At 41.3% G+C, this 22,105-nt stretch overlaps 1 protein-coding gene across 1 annotated transcript in view; it reads right to left on the bottom strand.

The window, feature by feature from the left end:
• MBD2 (methyl-CpG binding domain protein 2) overlaps positions 1-22,105 on the bottom strand; it is a 65,123-nt gene that overhangs the window by 41,063 nt on the left and 1,955 nt on the right. Inside the window, exon 2 of the mRNA XM_043443759.1 lies at positions 7,260-7,419. Coding sequence (XP_043299694.1) covers positions 7,260-7,419 — 160 coding nt within the window. The remainder of the gene's footprint in view (positions 1-7,259; positions 7,420-22,105) is intronic.

The raw sequence follows: 22,105 nt of genomic DNA on the forward strand, positions 1-22,105 counted from the left end.
GTTATTAATGACCTTCCTGCTGCCAAACTCAATGGAAATTTCTGTCTTCCTCCATTCAATGCTTCAGTGGCAATCAATGTAACTGACCATTCTCCTTTTTGAAATATTCTCCTCTCCCGTGTCTCTCCTGTCTTTCACAATCCACTCTGCTGATTCCTTCTACTCTAGTTCAATTTTAATCACTGGACTTTCTCAGAGCTTCCTTCTGGATCCTTCTGTCTATAATCTCCAGGCCCATTACTTGAAAAACTACCTACGTGACTTTCTACCTAATGCCTTTCCAGCTCAGACCTCTCAATCAGTATGCCTACATGACATGACAAATCCATCTGGATGTTTAATAAGCATCTCAAACTCTGTACACTCAAAGTTGAATTCATTGTATTCACCCATATAAATTCTTTCCTAAGGCAATCTCAGTAGATAGCAACCCAATTCACCTAGTCACTCAGTCTACCTAAAATCTAAGGGCTCTCTGTCACCTTTCACGCGCAGTTCATTAGAGAGTTCTGTCAATCCCACATTCAGAACAAGACTAGGACCCCCTTCTCTTCCATCACCACGTGCGTCCAGGCCCCCATCACTCCTCACTGTGCTGCTGTGACAGCTACTCGCGCCTCACTCCTGCTGTTGTCCATTTCTTTCAACTGAACAAAAACCTGTACTTAAGAGTGGCCCACACTTAAGTGAGATGTCAGTAATCCCCTGTAAGGACTTCAAGGCCTAGAAATGCTGGATTCATCATCTGTGATCTACTCTCTCCGCTTCCCGCCCCCAACGTATCCAACAGAGAGACCAGAAGCCACTCTGTTCAACAAAGGCTTAATAAATGATGGAAAAAGCACCAGCATCTTTGGAAAAGATTTTAGCTACCTTCCTGTCAGCCAGGCATGTTTTATGCAAGGAACAGGATCTCTATTTTCGGTTTAGATGGAAAGATAACTAGGAAGGTGGAAGCCAACAAGTAGATCTTACCACAATATCAGGAGCTGGTAATCAGACTGATCCTATCACGGGGCCCTTTAGGTGAAATGGGGTCCCTAATTCTGAAATAAATCACCCCACTAAGGTGCTACTTCAATACCTGAAAAAATTCCTCATCAGTTAAACAAAGGTCTAACCTGAGCTACAGCAAGTGAGCTGATCCTTAACCTTTTTTGCCAAAGACTTGCTCCCTCTCCTGTTGTAAAACAGTAGTTAACTTTTTCAGTTACATTCTCCTTTGAGAAATTGGTGAAGACTTTCTCCTTTGGAAAAAACAACAGAAATTATTTCATTTAAAGGTTCCTGGAGAGCATCCAGAAGTGTGCACTCTCAGGTTAGAGATCTTCCTGACTCTACCGGTTCCAAGCTGGCCTCTTTCGTCTCCTAACGGGAAAGCAACAACACGATACCGTTCCGTGATCGTGCCTTCTTTTCCGAACACTGTCCTCTTTCCTCCGTCTCGCATTTAAACTTCACAAGAGTAGTTTAACCGTTTTATGAGGACAGAGGCAGAAAAATGCACATATGCATACATGCTCAGCAAATGCACAGAAGCTCTGAAAGGGTATAAAAACAAAACTGGCTGACAATAAATTCCTCTAGGAAAGAGGCTGAGCCCGACAGACTCAAAGAGGAGGGAGATGCTCCTCACGGAATCTCCTTTCCACCATGTGTGCAAGTCGCAATCAAGTAAGATTAAATAAAAAATTTTTTAACTTTTACAACAGCAGGCTACATCTTTGCTCCTAATTTCTGGTTTCCCAGAAAGTTTCTGGCATTCCAAACCTGACTTGTGGTCCTTCTACCCTGCCGATGCTGGTTACATCTAAGTCACCAGGTGACTTGTTTGAAAATTCAGTGAATACTACAAAGTCGTTATCTTCCTCAAGCTCTCCACGGCATCCAACAAAAAAACCTCTCCTAGGCCGTCACAATCCCACATTCTCTTCACTCCCCTACTACCTTGCTGGAAGTCCCTTCTTACTCTCCACATAGCTAATTTTTTATCCACTGCGTACAATGTGACAAGGTACTTTTCTATCTGCTCCTACACTGGGCAATCTCAATGTTTCACAAACCCCTATGACAGTTCTCAAAGCGTGACCCGGGAATCCCTGGAAGTCTACGAGATCTTTCAGAATCCAAGAAATAAGAGCATTTTAACTCAGTCTTCCTCATCAACCACTGTCCCAAGGGACTCAACCCAGAACTGGAGCAGGCATCAACAATTCCCATGCTCTACAATCATCAGGGACTCATGTACTAACTTGTCTTGTTTGAGTCCCACACCTTTTTATACCTCCTGGCTACAGCGTTAGTCCAGGCCCTCATTCATTCTCTGGACTAAACTGTTCTAACTCCTCTCCCTGCTTCCAGCCTCCACTTTTCCTAAATGGTACCCATTCTACATCCGACACCTAACCTGATTCCCAGCAGCACCACCAACTCACTGAAGTTTCTCAATGTGCAACGCTATTGCCCCCAAGATATATTAGCTGTCTTTAAGAATGTTATTATTATTTTGTTGAAGATAATTAGAGCAAATCACCTGCTGGATGATGTGATTGAGCACTTAGGCCAGAACCAAACAGAATCCAATCTGTGGTTACAGTCACAATAGTAGACTACCACGCATGCTTAGTCGCTCAGTCGTGTCCGACTCTTTGCGACCCCGTGGGCTGCAGCCTGCCAGGCTCCTCTGTCTGGGATTTCCTAGGCAAGAATACTGAGGTGGGCTGTCATTTCCTTCTCCTGGGGATATTCCTGACCCAGCGATCAAACCTGCGTCTTCTCCTTGGCAGGCAAGTTCTTTACCCACTAGCCATCAGGGAAGCCCAGTATATAACCAGAAACCAAGGTAATTCGTGACAAGAAATAATGGCAGCCTTCTACAATAAATTCCTTCAAGAGACCATAATGCTATTTTCAAATGCATCCAGTTTGCGTGACTAGAGAAATATGATGAAAGAACTGAGTCTTTCCAAGGTATTAGCAGCATTGACAAGTCAGGGTGAAATATAATTTGTTCCATACCAGATCCATATTGTGAGCAAGCTGTAAAATATATGTCACATTAATGTTAGGGAACTTGAATTTTACTAGTTTTGCAGATTTAATTCATAAATGTTTCAGTGTTGTTAAGAGCTAGAAACACAGGAATTCAGTTTAATATTTACACATCTGAAACATTAAAATTTCTAGCAAGAAAACTAAGCTACTAAAGTTCTTTAAATATATCATGCACTGAGGATCACTGTACTCTTCTCTATCTTATCTTAAGACTATTCTCTAATTTTTAAAGAAATGTATCTTTAAGAAATTAACTTCCTTCTTAAAAGGTTAAGGATTGTTATCTCTTAAAACCTTGAAACATCTCCTCTTTGGAGAAACAAAGCCTGCATAAACACCTAAACAGTATTTAGATTTTGAAGCAAAAGTCGTTTTTAAGAGGCACACTCCAGAACCGAGCAGTCCAATATGGTGGCCACTAGGCACATGTGGCTATTAAAACTTTAATTAAATAAAACTACAGGTTCAATTAGTCAACCACACTAGGCACTTTTCAAGCACTCAACAGCCACGTGTGACTGGTGGCTGAAACATTTCCATCAAAACAAAAACTGCTACTAACAGTGTTGCCCTCCTACGACTCCTCCCTTTGAGTGAGCTCCGAGGAAGCCACTCATGAATTCAAAAAATCAGCTCGAGGTTGATGACTTCCAAATCACTCTCTAGTCTTTTTCCTTTAACCAAATGGAATATCTTCAGTAACAAACTGGTTATTTTGACTTTATCAACTAAAGAGATGGAAGTAGGGGCTGGAAATAATTATGAGAGTGGCAAGAAAATCAATAAGGTACAACGTAATCAAGAATGGCACAGATTTCCAGCATAAGGTTGAGACTGAGTTTGAGACAAACAGGAAGAGGTGCCACAAAAGCCTTAGTAAATATCAACTGAAAGACAATCTCCACTCTACTGTACCCACCAATCCTAAAAGAATTAAAAATCATTTTTAAAGTTCTTCAAAAGGTATCTTTCCAAACATACTTGAAGATATTCACTCAGTAAATTCCCCTCTGATACAAAAGATATATTAAAATCAATATACAAGTCAATATAAACTATAATTTATACTGTTTATAATTGCATTGCTTATAATTCAAAGTTTATATTGTTCCTTACACTTCTAATTTTTTCAAGATAAGAGTCTTTAAAAAAATCCCATTCCTGAGTATGTAGCTGAAGAAAATAAAAGCACTAATTTGAAAAGATACATGCACCCCAATGGTCACAACAGCATTATTTACAGTAAGCAAGACATGAGAGCAACCTAAAGTGTCTATCAACAGATAAATGGAGAAAGAAGATCTGATATATAAATGTACACAAAGACACACACACCACACACACACACCCAAGAATACTACTTGGCCATAAAAAAAAAATTTTTTTTAAAAAGGATGAAATTTTGGCACTGCAACAATATGGATATATCTGGAGGGCATTATGCTAAGTGAAAAAAGTGAGACAGGGAAAAACAAATACTGCATGTTATCATTTATATGTGGAATCTAAAAAATAAAACCAGTGAATATTAAAAAATATTAATGCAATTAATGAACTTCAGCCAGTTTCACAATCTGCCTACAAAGCCAAACACTACCTCAGATTCCTGTTTAAATCTCCTTAAATCTCTGTATCTCTCAACTTTCTCTATACTGATTACTTTAAAAAGACCTGGTATAGTTATTAATAACCCACAAATATGTTTTCTGCTTTATAGAGATATTTAATGTTGGTGTTACTCCAAAAGGGACCTTACTTAGAAAAAAAGGAAAAACTACATTTTCTGTCTTAACTAAAATAAAATCAGATGCAAAAATAAGACCAGGGCCCCCAAATTCAGACAGAGTGCTTTCAGAAAACAATGATTAACAAAAGGCATTTCCAAAATATGTAGTGTATTAATTTATTCAATCAACATTTACGGCTACTATAAACTTCTGGAATGGAGTGAATAATAAATAAACATTCAGCAAACATTTATGAAGTACCTACCGTGTGCCAGGCTTTGGATTATATATATATACCAAACAAAGCAAAACGAGAGCCATGGGCCCTGCCCGCGCGGAGCTCACAGTCTAGCTGCAGCAGCCCGACAGCCACGGATCCCGTGGCCGAGCCGGGCAGGCCTGCGGGAGGAGGGCCTGGCTCCGGGCGGAGGGTGCAGGGCAGGCTTCAGAGATGGAGACAATGGAGCTGGGCCTCGGATGAGGAGCAGGTCACCAGATGGAGGGGGGGGGGAAGCACATTCCAAGCAGAGGAAACAGCACATGAGCAAGCAGAGTCTTGAAAGCACATGCCACGGTGCGGGATGACGAGCAGTCCAGCGCAGCTAGAGCGGAAAGGTGCACACAAACTAAAGAGACCAATTAGTTTTAGGCTTGTCGTGAACCCTAACCAGCGGGAGGTACATCTGCACATTACACTGAGCGCAGCTCAACTGTGATTCTGCTAACAACGGGGTGCTCTGGAAGCACTCTGTTCATTTCATAAATATTTAAGCCCCTCCAATAGATGTCCAGGACTGTTTAGAGCTTTAAAAAGGCAGTTTCAGAAAAATACATCTTAATTTTTCCTCTTACATTTAAAAAGCAAAATTAGCCCAGAATCAAGATTTAAGCTGAAATCATACAGCTTCACCCCTAGTTACACTAGTGACCTAGTCACTAGCGATCCTAGTTACACTCAAGGTCCTAACTTGAGCATCCCTCCTCCTGCCACTAATCCCAGCCCCTGAACACCCTCAGAGCCATCGACAACACCGTTAGGTAGGAACTCGGAGGCAATGCCAAGCATCCCTTTCCGGCTCTGCCTCTCTGAACGAGGAACCTGCCAACGCCCCTGTGAAAGCCAGGCCAGGTAACTAATGCAGTACGTGAGGAGTGCATCCTCACCGCCACACCAGGCCTTCGGAAATCAAGCTATTCTTTGGAAAAAAACAAAACAAAACAAAAAACTGCTGAGCTAAATTCTGGAAAAAAGAGGGATATGAAGCAGAGACTGCATAGTCTCCAGGAAAAGTAAAAGGCAAGGAGGGAGGGAGGCTGGGTCAGAAAGTTTCCCATCCTGGCCACCTGTTCACCGAGGCAGCTTGGTGCTCAGGAAGCTATAAGGGGAAAAGGAAAGGAACATGCTAGGTGACTTCATGGAAACTCCTATTTACTGCTCACAACAATGCTAAGGGAAAGATCTTATGATCATAAGTTTACAGATGAGAAACCTGAAGCCACCAGAGGTTAATCAAGGTGCCAGTGACTGTGTGAGCTAGGAAGAGGCAGAGCCAGAACATGAGCGCACGCCTGCCTGGACCCACGGCCCGCCCCCCGACACGTGGGCTCCCAGGTCCTCAGGCGAACGCAGCGCTCCCAGGGGGCACGCAGGCCTACACCAGTCATGTCCCTACAAAGAAAAGTCCTTCCTTCTCCCTCCACCACTTTCACGGTCAGTGTGAGACAATCGTGTGGTAACACATACACACGTGTTTCTCTGAAATTTAGAGGGAAAAAAACTGGGGGGAAAATAAAAAAGGTTTATAAGATTAGCTGTTTGGGGGACAAGGGGAGGTGCAGCACTTTCCTTATAAAGATATTGGGGGCTTTAATACAATTAAATTAGCATAATTCAAATGCTACTCATGTAAATTCTTATATGATAAACCATCAACTAAGCAACTCACTAAGAGTAAGAGCTAATGGAAAAATCTCCAATCACAGTATTAGAATGTGAATATTATTCCTAAAGAATATTACTCTCCAACACCATCAAAAAGTCAAAATAAAAACTGTTCTTTCTCAAATCCTGATCCTGAATATTAAAAGGGACGTATAAATAAACTATATGGTAAGTAAGGGTACTAGCACCACAATAAAATTTTGCCTCTTTATGGGCAACACAAACTATTTTAAGGGGGGAAAAAGGAGACAATTAACATCAACAGAGAAATTTTTTGTCAACAGTCCCAATGGGCACGAAGTGTGACATACGTTGGCCTAGGGAGATACTGAAATGTTGTTTTCAACATCTTTACTTAGGCTCTCTCTCTTTGTAAGCCAACTACCAGAAAATTAATCAGATTTATTAAATCAAAATGCTTTGCAGGGGGGAGAAGGAAGGGAAAAAAAAAACCAAACTGGGACATTCAGACAACCGAAACTCCAGTGACACAGAGCAATGCAGGAGGCTTCAGGGAGAGCGTCTGACCGACCAACCTTATTCTGATTGAGAGGGTCGTTCCGCAGCCTCTGCTTGTTCTTCTGTAATTTACTAGGCATCATCTTTCCAGTTCTGAAGTCAAAACTGCTGAGGTCAACAGTATTTCCCAGATACCTTGCCAACTGAGGTTTGCTTCTGAACTTCTTACCACTCGGACTAGAAGAAAGATAACATTAATTGGCAAACAATTAATTAATTAATTGGCAAACAAAAGGCAACAATATATACCCCAGACCGCTACACAAACCTTTTCTTCATGCCTGCCTTTATGCTCCCAATTAGTATCACATCATGGCTTTACATATGTTTATTTTTTTCCAAGGAAATACTAAAAGTTTTAAAGGAAATTCTTAACTTCCTAAAGAAAGAGATAGCGTGTCTGTCACCTCCCATACCACCCCTAGATACACTGCTGGAACACATGACGGATGTTCACACAGGTCATCCCGCTGGTCACTCACGCAGCAACCACGGACAGAACCCCAACCCAAGGGGCACGCAGAGCGCAACGCACACACACAAACGGCTCCTCTTTCACCCACGCTCCAGACTGACTTCTGAGATGTTTTCCCATATTACACACACAGAATGCCAACGGTAGCCAGAAAGAGCTTCAAAACAAACTGCTCTGAGGCAACAATCCTTGTTAGAAGCACACTTAGGGACTTCCCTGGTGGTCCAGCAGTTAAGACTCCACGCTTCCACTGCACGGGGCCCGGGTTTGATCCCTGGCGGTTAAGATCCCACATGCCGTGGAGCTCAGCCAAACACACACACTCACACACACACCCCACAGATGCACACACACCAAACACTCACATACACACACACTCACACCACACACACACACACTCATGACACACACATACCCACCAGACACACACACACTCTCACACCACACACACACACACCCCACACACACACGATACACACACTCTCACACCCACACACACCACACACACACACACCCCAGACACACACACTCACACCCCATCACACCCCACACACACACCCACACCCACATACACACCACTCACACACACACTCACACCATACACACTCACACCACACACCACTCACATACACACCCCACACACCACTCACACACTCACACCACACACACACCCACACACACGACACACACACTCTCACACCCCCACACACACTCACACCCCCCCACACCCCACACACACACACACACACCCACACACCATACACACTCACACCACACACCACTCACACACACTCACCACACACACCCCCACACACACACTCACACACACACAACACACACTCTCACACACCCCCACACACACCCCACAGACACACACACACACTCACACCCCCACACACACACACCCCAGACACACACACCACACACACCAGACACACACACACATACACTCTCACCCCCCCCACATACCACTCACACACACACTCTCACACCCCCCCCACACACACTCCACAGACACACACACACTCTCACACCACACACACACACCCCCCCACACACACACACACCACCTGTAATCCATATAACCTTTGGGCTACCGATTTGAACTCAAAACACAACAGGAAAAAAAAAATGAGTTCTGACAATAATAAATGCTCCCTAATGTTACTAAAAGGAGAAAAACTAAGGTAAACATTTACAAATGTGTTTGTATGATGCTTACATGACTTTTGTGAGCCTAACTCCTATCTGAGAGAAGTGTATCAAGAACTTACTTTTTGTAAAAAAAAATTGTCAAAGCTGGAATATTACAAAAGTGTCAGAATTATACAGAAGCTTGAACTAAACAAGTTTTTCCTAAAACAAAAACAAAAAAATTTCCCATGTGGCACCGAACTGTAAGAAAAAATTTAGAGAAAGAACGCCCCAAAGTCTTATCTAATAAATTTTCTGAACCAAATGTGCTAGAATAAACTTCAGTGAGCTATAACACCAGAAAAGAACTGTGAGAATTCTAGAAAATCTCTCAAAAAAGCCAACATGTCATATTGAGAACTTAACCTTGCACCAAATGACCACAATAAAAGAAAAATAATTCAACCCAGAGACAAAAGAGAAAAGGCTGGAAAACCAAGCAATTTACAATTGCCTGGAATAGCAAAAACTTCTCTCGGGGTCAAGTTGGAAGCAACACACCCCAGTCTGCCACAGACTCCACCAGCCGCCACAGACCTCAAGACAGCTGAAGATCGTATCAACCTTCTTTTTCCACAATCACATGACGTGGCTATTCCTGAAACACAATTCAAGGTATAGAATTCAGCCCACAGATGAAGATAACAGCCAGTGAAGACCAGTATGTAACAGAATAGAAGGAAGCAGAGAGCAACCAGAGCCCAGAGGAGGAGAGAATATATGCTGATGTGTAAACGAACTCAACTCCCATTCTAGTCCAGATGTCCCAACATGGTCAGCATCACGGAATGAAACAGCACACGACCCTCAACACTGTCTGAACCTGAATCACCTCTGGCCGCTGCGATCTTCACCCCCAACCTGATCCTCTGGAGCATCATCTGTCGCAGCATCACTGTCTACCCAGCAACTCATCTTCCGGCTAGAAGGCCACACACAGTGTTCAGGGCACCATCCCTCAGCCCACACGGCCAGTACCAAGTTCTAAATGCTCAGAGACTCTTCAATGCTGGCACAACAGCTTTGCCTTCTTAGTAAAACATCAAAAACCTTCCAACTGATCAAGTACTTTTTCCTGATTTTTTCCTATCAGACGTCAAGACACCCTACATTCTAAACTCAACGTCACCAAAAATACGCCACGTAGCTTTGACTTCCAGCTATGTCTTTCCAGGAGGAAGGGTGAACATAACCAATATTCTGCCTATCATAAAATATTAAATCCTCCAAGCCCAGGTAGAATGTCACTGCAACTGTGAAGTCATCTGTGATTCTGCAAGCCCAGTTAGAAATAATTCTACTATCCCTCAATTCTACTTTATTACAATCCTACACATTTCCTTGATTAGTCAAACAACCCAAAATTACGATGCCCCTTATTAAAACTCTCAAACAAAACTTACATAGGCTAGTATTAAACAAAGTAACTTCTGAGAGCAAAAATGGTGAAAAGAGGAGAGTGAAAAAGCTGGCTTGAAACAACGTTCAAAACACTAAGACAGATGGTATCGGTCCCATCACTTCATGGCAAACAGAAGGGGAAAGAGCGGAAGCAATGACGTTTTAACCCCTTGGGCTAAAAAAAAAAAAAAAAATCAATGCATACAATGACTGCAGCCATGAAATTAAAAGATGCGTGCTCCTTGGAAGGAAAGCTATGACAAACCTAGACAGCATATTAAAAAGCAGAGACTTCACTTTGCCAACAAAGGGCCACGTGGTCAAAGCTATGACTTTTTCCAGTAGTCATGTACAGATGTGAGAGTTGGGCCATAAAGAAGGCTGAGTGCCAAAGAACTCATGCTTTCGAACTATGGGGGCTGGAGAAGACTCTGGAGAGTCTCTTTGGACAGGGAGGAGACCAAACCAGTCAATCCTAAAGGAAATCAACCCCGAATAGTCACTGGAAGGACTGATGCTGAAGCTGAAGCTCCAAAGGGCCACCCGATGTGAAGAGCAGACTCACTGGAAAAGACCCTGATGCTGGGAAAGACTGAAGGCAAAAGGAAAAAGGGGCAGCAGAGGATGACATGGTTAGACAGCATTACCGACTCCATGGATATGAATTTGATCAAACTCAGGAAGACAGTGGAGGACACAGCCTGGCGTGCTGCAGTCCAAGAGGTTGCAAAGAGCTGGACATGACCCAGTGACTGAACAACATCAGCTGAATAGTTAAGAACATGGCTTTCATTCACACACAATGGAACAGAAAAGTCTATACTTATTTAAAACATTAATATATTGCCTGGAATTTAAAATACTGAACTGGAAAATCTTCTCATGGTTAATCTGACACTACATAACAAAGGAAATACTACTAAAAAAAAAAATCCAAGTTAGTGAAAAATTGGTAAAGAGTACCCTGTTATTATGTCACTTGAATATAATTACAATTAATTTTAATTAAGCTGTAATAGCCATACCGTCCTTATAACCAGATACTCCAGCTACTGGTAAACAAGATTCTGCTAACAACTTGACGTATGTCAAGATTATAAGCATGTGCACTCCACAGCCCTAAGTACTGGTCTCACACACTGCTGCCTTCAGAATACAGCACAAGCTGTTTTCCTGTCCGTAACTGCCAGAGCTTGTGTTCGGGGCTTTCAGGAAAGTCAACCTGGAGGCCCCAGCGGACTTCAAGACCAGGGACCTTCCTCTGCAGGAGACCAAGGCAAGCCTATTAGAAAGGCAAGGCCCACGGGAGCTTAAGGTGAAGCAGAAATTCTGTCCGTCAGGTGGGGACCGTCTTCACAGCAGCCAAACAACTGAGTGTGGCCGAGGAAGTCAGGGCTAGATAAACAGAACGGCGGTGGGTCCCTGGAGTGACTCGGTCATCGTCTGCCTGCTCTCCAAGATGGCTGCTGTCACTAACAGTCAGACACCCCGGGACTTAACGTGACTAAGCTTTTATTCTAAAAGCATCAAACTGCAAGGCAGGGAAATTACTTTAAAAAAAAACTCTAGTAGACTAGTGAAGGATATTAGTCATTTTCAGTTTTCTCTGCCCAAAGCGATTACTTCTAGTCCCAATAACGAAATACTAGTATTTCACTTTCAACCACAAAAAAATTCCCTACCAACCGCCCCCTAGATCTGCCTATCCTGAGCCGACCTGTGATCTCACCTCTCCTTGTCCTCCCCACTAAATACCCTGAAGAAAAGTAATTATTAATGAAAATCAAAAGCATGAGTTACATTTTCCCAGTTCATATAAGAACATTCCATCACTTGAATTGTCTTTGCTTGCTTTCATTTTGATTAAGCTGCTTAAAGCAACTTTTTTTTTAACTTTTTCTTTTTTTTTTTTACTGAAGTACAGTTGATTTAAAGCACTTCTTAAACCTAACTCTACCTGAGAAGTTTCTAACTATAGATTATCAAAAAGAAAATTTTATTTGGCATCTGACTTTCAAATCTAAAAAAACTTTACTGAGAACCCAGAAAGACGTAAATAACAGCCATCTTAACTCAGCAGGATTCCCAGACTTCCCCGGTAAGAATCCGCCTGCCAATGCGGGGGACACAGGTCTGATCCCCGGTTTGGGAGGATTCCACATGCGGTGGAGCAACTAATCCTGTGCACCTCAGCTCCTGAGCCCACGCTCCAGGGCCTGGGAGCTGCGCCAGGGCCCACGCACCGAAGCCTGCACCCTGCAATGGAGCAGCTGCCAACGCCGCCGGCAGGGAAAGCCTGCAGGCAACAACGAAGACCCAGCACAACCAAACTTAAATAAATAACGTCTAAAAAAGAAATACATTAAAAAAAAGAAAGAAAAGCTCAGTAGTACTCCCATGATGTCAGTCTATCGACTCCCACATCGCCTTAGACGACTGCTAGTCTATGATTTGAGAATTAACTCTTCTGAAGACCGCACGTGCAACTGGGCCCTGAAAAGTGACAGGGCAGAACACGTGTTTTCAGGTTACGCTGGTAACACGGATAATCGTGATGCTTCAGTCAAACCATTGTGAGGGGCCCGGAGGTCTGAGCAAACACAGCTAGCTCTTCAAACCAGTTTGCACCAGGATGACCTGTGGGGGAGGCGGTAACTCAGAGCCGAGGAAGACGGACTGGCCTGAGACAGCAAGGGACGCTGCGGACGGCCACGCGGCTAGGTCGGGGCTCGAGAGCAAGACCTGAGGCTCGCCGCTCTCCAGTAACTTCAGGAAGGGCTTTACGGGGGATAACAAGAATCCTATAAGCTACAGCAACGGAAAAGGCTGAAAATAAAGAAATAATCAACTTTCTATTTTTCTAATCCCTTTAAGTGTTCAAGTTTACTTGTTACTTACAAAAGTTTAAGTATTGAAAGATTTCTCTAACATGAAACAACAATCGTCTCCAGAAGTCAAATTTTAGCTAAGATTAAAACTCTGAAATTAAAATGATCTTTTTGTACCTCAGCACAATCAGAAAACTGCCAAACCAATTAATTTGAAAAAATATATACCATTTTTCCCCCCCAAACCACATGACACACACACAGGAAAATCTATCTAAGAGTCAGCTCCCAGGCCCCCTCAACTCCTTTCCTCCCAAACTTCAGGTGTAGGCCTTTCCTAAAATGAACCATCCTCAGCCCCACTCTACAGTTTGGCCCAGGCAGAAGTTATCTACTTAGTATCTTACTTATCACCTCCTATCTCTGATCAATTACTAAATCCAGTTCCTTCCTAATCACCTTTGACCCCATCCTTCCTCTTCCACCTCCACTGCCACTGCCTAAATCAGGTCTTCATCACCTTAAGTCTCAATCACTACAGCAGGCTGACTTTCTACTCACTTTCGCATCCTAAACCTTCTTTGCATCCTAAACCTTCCAGACTGCTCTTCCTCAAATACCACTATCACCCCAGGTCCAGTTTAAAAGCCTTCAATGGACTTCAACCCAATAGCAAAAGCGAGCGAAACATCTTAGCCCTGCATCTGAGATTCTTTTTCCTTTAATCTTCTCTTAACCTTTCAACCTACTTTGCACTCCTCAAACCCAGTGACTTTTGCCCCTGCCATACTGGTTTATTCAAGTCTATTCTGAATCAACAGGCTGAATGATTTTGTTCTTCAGCCCTATACAAACCATGCCTTTTATTGGTCCAGCATGCATGTCTCCACCCCGAATTCCCAAGAGTCCAGAAACATTAATCCACCTCACTGTTGTTTAGTGGCTGAGTAGTGTCAGACTCTTTTGCAACCCCATGGACTGCAGTCCACCAGGCTCCTCTGCCAATGGGCCTAGGCAAGAAAACTGGAGGGGGTTGCCATGTCCTTCTCCAGGGGATCTTCCCGACCCAGGGACTGAACTGTCTCCTGCACTGGCAGGCGGATTCTTTACCACTGAGCCACCAGGGAAGCCCAATCCATCCTTTGCCTCCTCCGTAAAACCTTAACAGAACAAAGTATTAACAAAAGGAATTATGTAAATAATCATGAATTGCCTGCTGGCATCTCTTGCATTCTAGTTTGAAATACTGAGCTCTGTATAGCTGTAAAACTTCTACAAGTTTAAATTCTATCTTCACAAATAGCATATTGCTGCTGCTGCTGCTGCTAAGTCGCTTCAGTCGTGTCCGACTCTGTGCAACCCCATGGACGGCAGCCCACCAGGCTCCGCCATCCCTGGGACTCTCCAGGCAAGAACACTGGAGTGGGTTGCCATTTCCTTCTCCAATGCATGAAAGTGAAAAGTGAAAGTGAAGTTGCTAAGTCGTGTCCGACTCTTAGTGACCCCATGGACTGCAGCCCACCAGGCTCCTTCATCCATGGGATTTTCCAGGCAAGAGTACTGGAGTGGGGTGCCATTGCCTTCTCCCAATAGCATATTGAAGTGCAGTTATTTAACAAATGAAATGACAGAATGTCCAATGTGCTTCAAAACAATGAAGGCTGAGTCAGGGGTAGTAGATCTGACTATGGATGAAACAAGGTTGACAACTGTTGAACTGGATACTTGGTAGTTTTTTATTTAATTCTACTTCTATGAATGTTTGAAATGTTCTATAACAACAATTTTTAAATATACACATTGAAGAATACAGGCTGAGTCCTTCCCCCTAAAAATCAAAAAGTAGTTTTTGAAAAATATGAAGAGTGTAGGCAAGTAAATTTGAGCATGAAATAATTTCCCTAACAGCTGAGGTGGGGTTTGGGGTGGAAAATTAAAGTATCAGTAAGGACAAAAATTTATTATATTAACAATTTGGCTACTCATAAAATGTGACAACATTCAACCTTTTCCTTCAACTTAAGTATTTAAGGAATCACCACCCAATTTTAAGTGGTATGAAAGATCTTCAATAGAATTTGAATTCTGTACCAATCATTCCATAAACTAGCATTTATTTAACAAGAATTATATGCAAAGAGTGTATGATTAGTAGCAAATTCTACTATCTCTGTATCATGGTTAAGAAAATGGTTAAAAAGTCAGGGTGGGCCACTAAAAAATAAAAAATGAATGAATGTAGAATTCTCCCTAAATCTTATCCCACTGCCATAAGCACTCACTGTCTGAAAAAGGAAAAACACCGGTTATTTTGTTTGAACTAAGGACTGAACACTGCTATGGAAATGTTGGAAATTAAACATATCTGGAAATCATTTCAAAATATAATGGGAAAGGTGGGGAAAGAGATGAAACAAGATTGGCCAGGAGTTGGTAATTGTTAAAACTGGTAGACAAGCACATGAGGGATTCATTACACTTTATCTACTCTTGTTTTCACATGTTTGAACTTTCCCATAATAAAAAAAAAAATACATGTAGGTAGATAAGAACACCCAAAAAACAAATTATTCTTTTAAAAAGAGGTTAAGGGTGCCTGGGAAAGGCCATTTAAAAGAAATGCACACACCACTGCATACGCATTAAAAAGAACTTTAAGTTCATTCATTCCCTGGTGGCTCAGATGGTAAAGAGTCCGCCTGCAAAGTGGGAGACCTGGGTTGGATCCCTGGGTTGAGAAGATCCCCTGGAGGAGGGCATGGCAACCCACTCCAGTATTCTTGCCTGGAGAATCCCACGGACAGAGGAACCTGGCAGGCTACAGTCCACGGGCTCACAGAGAGTCTGACATGACTGAGCGACTAACACTAACTATGCTTGCTTTAATCTATGGTTTCCTCCAAAATGAAAGCAACTATAAAAGAACATAAATACGTGTGTGGGGGTGTGTATGTGTATATGTGTGTGCACAAACATATCCAGGAAGCAGGATGCAAGTCAAAATATTATGTCAAAATAGTAACAGTGATTCTCTTTGGAACTATATAAAGACAGACATTTCTCTTTATATACTCTTCAATATCTTCCCAATTTTCCACACTGAACATGGGTTATTTTTATAATCAGGGGAAAAAATGGAATATATTTTTAAAACTCTGATGAACATGTATAACCTAAGCTCTACCCTATTCACATTTCAAAATACAATACAATATTGGAAACCATCACATAATTAACAAGCACATACTTCTATTTATGTTGGATAATTAAGTGAAGAAAAAGGAACTAATATTTTACTGATCTGACCACCTACTATATATGCCAGATGCCTCAATGTATTTTCATTTAATCTCAAAAAATTCCATGAAGCAGAATTCTTATCCCTGATTTACAGATGAGGAACTGGAAGCTTACAGAAGTTTAAAAATCTGTCCACGTTAAAACAGTAAAGCAAGACTCAAGTCCCAATCTTCTGATTCAGAGTCCCTACTTTTCTATTAAACCAGTCCTATGCAAGTCAGTTTATGGACAGACTTACTTCAAACACAGTATTTAAGTAAGTATGGAAGTGAAAAGAAAGCATTAAGAAACTGCTATGGTAACCTGACATAGTAAATTTACTATCTGTAGTATGTAAGAGTAAAAAGTTGCAAACACGTATTTCGTATGTCCACTTTTGTATTATTGCCCATTTCCACTAGGGGCCTCCAGAAAAGATCTTTTTTTTTTTTAACAGATACACATACATCACTGCATACATGTTAAAAAGAATTCTAAGGACATTATAAAAAGAAAAGGAAAAGAATTCCAAGATATATTATTCAAAAATCATCAAGAGGACGATGATTTTCTAACATTTGTAAATCACTAATAATTCTTCTTGACAAACGATAAGTATTTGATTTTAGGATCTAATTTTAAATTATATTTACTATCATTTGCATTTACATACTGCTTACATACAGTTCAGTTTCCAAACAAATGAATTTGACTTTATAGTAAGATAAGGCAAAATCAAAAGATCCACATGTATTATTTAAATTTCACCCTATTTCATAGTTCTATTCTCCTTCTTGAGAAGTTTTAGTTTTTAGGAAGTAAGTTAAACTTCGTTTTCAATTTCCAGTTATTCCTTAGTGGCAATGGCAAACACCAACAAAAGACCAACAGACAAGAGCTACAAGGGGAATTTCTATCAAGCCAAACAGTAAGTGCATGAAAAAAGAGCTGATGATTTATTTCTAATTCATCCTGCAGGTCTGAGAAACCTCAACACAAGCTAAAGGTTATGAATCTTTATTAGTCCCACTATAAAGCGTAAAACAAAAACAAAAAAGTCACCACCAACTTTGCAAAGAGCCTGCTTGTTTCACCAACTAAAGTTAAATTATGAAAAAAAATTGTGACTAAATCTCACAAGTGAAATTTTAAAAAAAGTAATCTGAAAAAAGATCATATATCAATTTCTGTTAGAGATTATTTTTAGAATGTATGTGTATCAGTTCCGTTTCAGCTAAGTAGTTCCTCCACTACAGGTATTATGGGCCTCCTGGCAGGTGAGACTTTGCATGTCAGACTCCGAAAATCAGATGCAGGACGGATGGTAAGGCTGCAACCTAACAAAAATCCCTCTAGCGCATCACGAAAAGATGTGATGGTACAGCCGAGAAAGAAGTATCCGAGCACAATTTCCACCATGCCTAGGCTTTCTATATTTCTACGTTATTTCTGGATCCAGGCTTCAATCAGAAAAAGCTAACATTAGTTTGATAAGAAGCATTATCAAGAAAAGAAACTAAAAGCAAGGCAAACTTTCAATTACGCAATAAGCATTTAATAAATATTGTATATTGTTTCTCCAAAGGATTTTTTTTTTTTTTGGTCTACAGACCAACATTTCAACTGGGTCTCAATTCTGAAAACCTAATAAAGCTTTTTGCAGGAAGTATATAAAACTACCTCATAAACCACACTGAGCCTGCAAGTTACAACGAGATTTCTTCCAATTTAAGTGAAAGCTTTTAAAAGGCTTCTTAGGTAATGTGTTGCCTATCTGAATATCTGATAAATAAGAGGGGCAATCCTAGGGTGAACAAGAAAAAGAGAAAGAGAAATATTTCTTAACAAAAAGGTCACTTCTATTACCCAGGGGAAAAAAAATGCTTTTTTAAAAAAACTGGTCTGTAGTATATTTCAACTGTGTCTCAACTCTGAAAGAAACAAAGCTTTTTGCTTAATTTATCGCTATTTTCCCACTTTTTTCCTCCTTCAATATTACATAGAACTTGGAAGATTCTTTTGGTTCAATGGCTTCACTACAAAATAGGATTTAAAATGTACCCCTTGTCAACTTCAGGATGCAAGCATAACAGTAAATACATACATTAGTTTAGTGGTACACCAAGCTTAACAAAGTAGATTAAGCATGAGATGTTGCAATACTTGAAAGTGAAAGTGAAAGTGTTAGTTGCTCCGCCCTATCAACTGTTTCTGATCCCATGGACTGTAGCCCACCAGACTCCTATCCATGGAATTCTCCAGGCAAGAATACTGGAGTGGGTTGCCATTCCCTTCTCCAGGGGATCTTCTGACCTAGGGATCGAACCCACATCTCCTGCATTGCAGGCAGATTCTTTACAGGCTGAGCCACCAAGGAAGCCCAAGTCACGGTGCTTGAGGATACAGCTGGGGATGGCCCGAGGCAGCAGCAGGGCAGGGTGGTTCAGAGTCCCAGGGTTGAAGCACCAGCGTCAGGATGCTAATCCTGCACTCCCTAGCAGTACCACCTCAAGCAGCACTTAGCTTCTGGCCTGACCCCCACCTGTAAAATGCAGATAACCGCACAGCAGAGTGACAAAGGAAAGGCATTTAAGCCTGCTTCACTAAGCTTTCAGTGTCATATCAATGGGTAAATACTTATTTGGCATCTGTGTGTTTAGCATTGTGTCTGGGGATCGGGGAGGAAGCCATGTTCTAGGGAAATGAACAAGACAGTAATACAGGAGATGCCACATTTAACTCCATGGTGATGACCAGAAAGAAAATATCACGAATAACAGTTAACTGAACACCAATGAGACTTCAATTAAGAACTGTGACCCTTGGTCCACTGAGCTAGTTTTTTCCAACAAAGACTATGTAGAAAAGTCTGTATTTTTAAGACCCAAAAAAAAAAAAAAAGGGAGGGACAGGCCCTATTTGAACTTTGATACCCTCAATGATTCAGAATTCATGGCTTCAAAGACCATACCAGCCTTTCATAACAAATGAGATTACTTCTATACACTTTTAAAAACCTATTTATATGTTCGGTCCATACAACTTGAGTTAATGAACTGTTTTCCTTTAATTAGTCCTTAAACATATACAAAGTTTTAAGAGAGCTATATATTTATTTGAGTGTTCTAGAATTGAGTCCACTATGAGGTACAGGTACAATCCCACTACCCACGTCATTAACAGAGAAACCACACCCTGGGGAGTAAGTGACATGCTCGAGGCTGCACAGAGGTGGGTACCAACTCCAAACCTCTCCACCCCTGGGCCCTGCTGCCTTCCCTAGAGACTCCTACCTTCACCATCTCACTCATGACTTAAAGCTCTCAATTATATTGCCTCTGAGGCCTCTTCTTTCCAGATCAAGGTGAAATCTCTTTAGTCTCTCATCACGCACCTGCTCCCTAGTGATTATTTCAAATGTCCTCTGGTTCTATTTTATCTTTTCATAGAAGTGATCTGGTGTAAATGCATCATAATTTGATACAAGAATCAAAAATGGTTACTCTTTTGTTTCCAGTACCCAACCAGATCATACTTTATGGCAGCAGCTGTAGCTGTTTACCCTGACTCTTGGGCCTTTAACCTACTTATAACTAGTAGTCTAGAACCCAATAAGATATTGATACAGAGCTCACAGAAAGACAACTGATTTTCAAAAAGGCATAAGGCAGCTACTAAAAGGTTCCTTTGCCAAGGAAAATGACATTTCAAAAAAAACAAATCTGCAAGTGCATGGAACCAAAAGCTAGAAGTGACAGGAATCAGTAGACCAGTAAGAAAAGTATCGTTGAAATAATCGGCTCTTATGATGGCAATGAACTTTTTCAGAAACTCTACCAATAGATCCAACACTTGATCAAGCCACACCCTTTTAGAAAACAAACTTGGGATGATAATACACAAACTGCCACAGCACTACCAGTAATCCTGACAGAAGACATAACTATACTGCTTAACTGGCAACCAGAGGCACACCTTCCTATTAGAACCTGGCAATCTCAGGAAAGAGGAAAAAAAAAAAGAAAAATTCTATCAAAATTTGAGGCTTTCTTGAATGAGCTTAATTTCAGTCCAATTAATAACTGTTAAGACACACCCTCGGTTAACAGGCACAGATTTGTTTAAATCAATCTCCCCAGGGGCAAGCTAAATCAGGAGTCAGCATTATTAGAATCTGTGTGAACAACTGTGTGCAGGTGTTCACATTACCAACGGAAGAATTAACGCACCCACCTATTAAGAGATAATGGCCAGAACTTTGTGAGTTATTGGTTTTTTAATGAGTGGCATGTATGTGGGGATGCTAATATACAAAGCACTGACACCGTGGATTGAAAAATAGTGTGTTCACTGTTTTTTTTATTTGCCACACCACGCAGCATGTAGGATCTTAGCTCCCCAACCAGGGATGGAAGGCAGGCCACCTGCAGTGGAAGGGCAGTGTCTTAACCACTGGACCGGCAAGGAAGCCCTACGTGTTCACCTTTAATATGAGTAGGTAACTTCCGTCATCCACCATTGAAAGCAGAAGTCAAAGTCAGAGGAAGCACTGTATCACAGGCGTCACATCACACTGTCTGGGTCCTCCTGCCTCGTAACCTCTCAGAAGGAAATCCTGTAGTGTAACTAGCAGACAACCATGACACACAACACTCCCTCCAGCCCTGAACGAAGTGCATGTGGCACAAATCTGTTCAACGTGTGTTTTCATTTGGCACAGACAGAAAACTGCAAATCATTCTGCACTGTCTCATAAAGAGACTTTTAAATTGATTATACCAGTTTTTCTACCATAAAATAATCTATTAATATTAAAAATTTAACGTCAAAAGTTGACGACACACCCATACACAAAGGTGGGCACACACCAGAAGGAGCGCTACGGCAATCTGCCTTTTGGAAATAACTTTTCCAGCTGCTGCAAGAACTGCAACAACAAAGGCTCTGCAGTAACCAAGTTAGTTTGAACAAACATACCATCCCCAAACCAAACAAAGCATACCCAGGAAAAAGTCAAAAGGGGTGAAATTCAAAGCTGAAGATGCTCTACTGAGAACAGACTAGTCACCCATTCCTCACGGAGGTCAATCCCAGACACAGAATATTCTGGTCAAACATCACTGGCTACAAGATGTCAAAACAGACTTCACGTGAAGAAGTGTAGGCATGCTACTTGATTAGAAAGATAACAAAAGGAGCTGTTAACGAAAGACTATGCAAAAATGAACAATCGTGAAAAGCACTGCAAGAAACAAGTGAGCCTGAGAGGAATAACAATTTGCTCCAAAATAACTTAGTATTACCAAAGTATAATTTAATACGTAATGATGGGGAAATGCAAAACACAATTATCACCTTTGTATGTTTAAAATAAGCTTTCTAAGCATCATTTACGATTTCAAGATGAGTGGTCTCAGATTAAATGTCAAAATAAACTCTACTAACAACACCACTTTCATTTTTTTTACTTGAAAAGGTGAAATAATTTTACTAAAATTCCTCATCCATATATTTGAGCAACCATCAGGAATGTTTGTATTTACATGTTGTGCCAGTAGTGATCATACTTGGATGTATGTATACATGTACACATATGCACATATACACAGATATATTTTTTAACCCCTTAAATCTATTTAAGAGTATTCTCAATTCATAAACATGGTATTTTGTGTGTGCATTTGTG

Source organism: Cervus canadensis, chromosome 23, assembly GCF_019320065.1.
Source record: "Cervus canadensis isolate Bull #8, Minnesota chromosome 23, ASM1932006v1, whole genome shotgun sequence".
Classification (NCBI taxonomy): domain Eukaryota; kingdom Metazoa; phylum Chordata; class Mammalia; order Artiodactyla; family Cervidae; genus Cervus; species Cervus canadensis.